We start from the raw sequence: 1717 nt of genomic DNA on the forward strand, positions 1-1717 counted from the left end.
TAACCTTTCTTATTTATTTTGAACCCGTGAATATTCTTCTTTTTTCCTTCTGGACTTTTCTTTACTTCTTTTGCGACGTCAGGGATTGCCCTAGGATATTTTTACCTGTATCGACTAAAGCGCTCCCCCCCCTCACCATCGGAGCCTCTCACACTTTACCCTTTTCTCTTTCCTCCCACGCCTTTTTGATTCCCTTTCTCTTCGCTTCTCAACGTTTATCTTACCTTGGATCTTGCGTTTGTCTGGACAACAACGCAATAAGGGACGTATATCTGATCGATTTTCTGAACGATCGTTTTGCGTGTGTGTATGCGGTGTTTTGCTGTGGTGCGACAAGTATTCTCTTCAGTAAATTGCTAGTATATTGGACACGAACGATATTCAGAGGATATATTACAAGCAGATCGAACCGACCCGTCCAGTCGCCTTGGCAAGACAAGCGTCAAGGCACCAGCTAGCTACACACACGATACGACACTTCCTAAGGAGAAGATACTACAGCATACAGCCAAAATGGCAATGAACTGGATGCTTCCTGTGCGCGCCGCTCAGGCTGTGCTTTCCATTGTTGTCTTGGGACTTATGGCATACGGTATGTTTGACCCCTTTGTCTGTACTTTAGACACAAGCTCACGTAAGCTCAGTATCGTCATGGTGGTCAAGTCATTGGCGACAATCGTCTCCAATCGAGATCAACTACCTCATCTTCGCGCCAGCCTGGAGTCTCCTGACGCTCGCCCCTTTGATCCTTATCTCACTGGGCAAATTCACCCACTTGGCAGAACAAACCGCGATGAAGTGGGCTTTGTTGGGTATCGAGGGCATGACGATGCTCTTTTGGCTCAGTGGTTTTGTCTCGCTAGGCGTGTTTTTGAACGGTAGGATTTGCTTTGGCATGGTACGTATGATTCTGATTCCCTTTGATGATATCCCAGCTATAGAAGCGGAGTTCCAGAGGCGGACTACAGGAAATGGCACAGTCTACGCTGAATAGAGACTAACTGTGACCAAATAGGTCTGCGATGTAGCTCGTGCAAGCACAGCGATCAGCGCTATCTCGTGGTTTGCGTGGATGGCCACCTTCGGGCTTGGTGTGATGGCAGTTATTAAGGGACGCAAGGCTGGTGCGTCGAGCGTTGGAAAGAAGCCGTATGGAAACGAGGAGATCAAAATGCACCAAGGTGTATGAATGAGATTGAGAGCGTGAGTGTGATGCGTACATGACTTGGAAAGCGATCATCAGGCATGATTGCGGCGCTTTGGTGTTATCATGAATGATGTCTCTCGTTTGCTTTGCTTTGCTTTGCGCAGCACTGAAATTCATCTACAATATCAATATTCGTAATCTATCTTGATCCAGTATCGTTTCGAGGAGTCTATGCAAGCTTGCTTTTGTGACAGGTGTCAATCTGAATGACACCTCAGTCATCGCGCTATCTAAGCTTCTATGTGTTCAGTTCTTGGCCAAATGCGATGACAAAAGCAATGACAAAAGCAAAAAGGGCGAAGTAAACCGCACGCCTAAAAACAGAGCAGTATATGTCATCGATGACGGATGTGGAGTACCTCTTTTGCTTTTTCGCAAATCATTTCTACTATACATAGCATCGGGCATTTGTCACGTACATACGTACGTACGTCCAAGAAGAAGGATTTGTAGACGACGGGAAGAAAGGGCGCTTGCATACACGCGGATGAAACAGCGCACCTTTGAGAA

General features: G+C 46.5%; 1 protein-coding gene across 1 annotated transcript; it reads left to right on the plus strand.

Annotated features, from left to right (window-relative positions):
• Positions 1 to 513: 513 nt before the first annotated feature.
• Positions 514 to 1189, plus strand: COCMIDRAFT_99688 (uncharacterized protein; the record flags this gene model as incomplete). Its single annotated transcript, XM_007691422.1, has 3 exons — positions 514 to 592; positions 645 to 898; positions 1016 to 1189. The coding sequence occupies 3 exons, from the start codon at positions 514 to 516 to the stop codon at positions 1187 to 1189; spliced, it is 507 nt and encodes a 168-aa protein (XP_007689612.1).
• Between the last annotated feature and the right edge of the window lie 528 nt (positions 1190 to 1717).

Source organism: Bipolaris oryzae (genome assembly GCF_000523455.1).
Source record: "Bipolaris oryzae ATCC 44560 unplaced genomic scaffold scaffold_99, whole genome shotgun sequence".
Taxonomy (NCBI): Eukaryota; Fungi; Ascomycota; class Dothideomycetes; order Pleosporales; family Pleosporaceae; genus Bipolaris; species Bipolaris oryzae.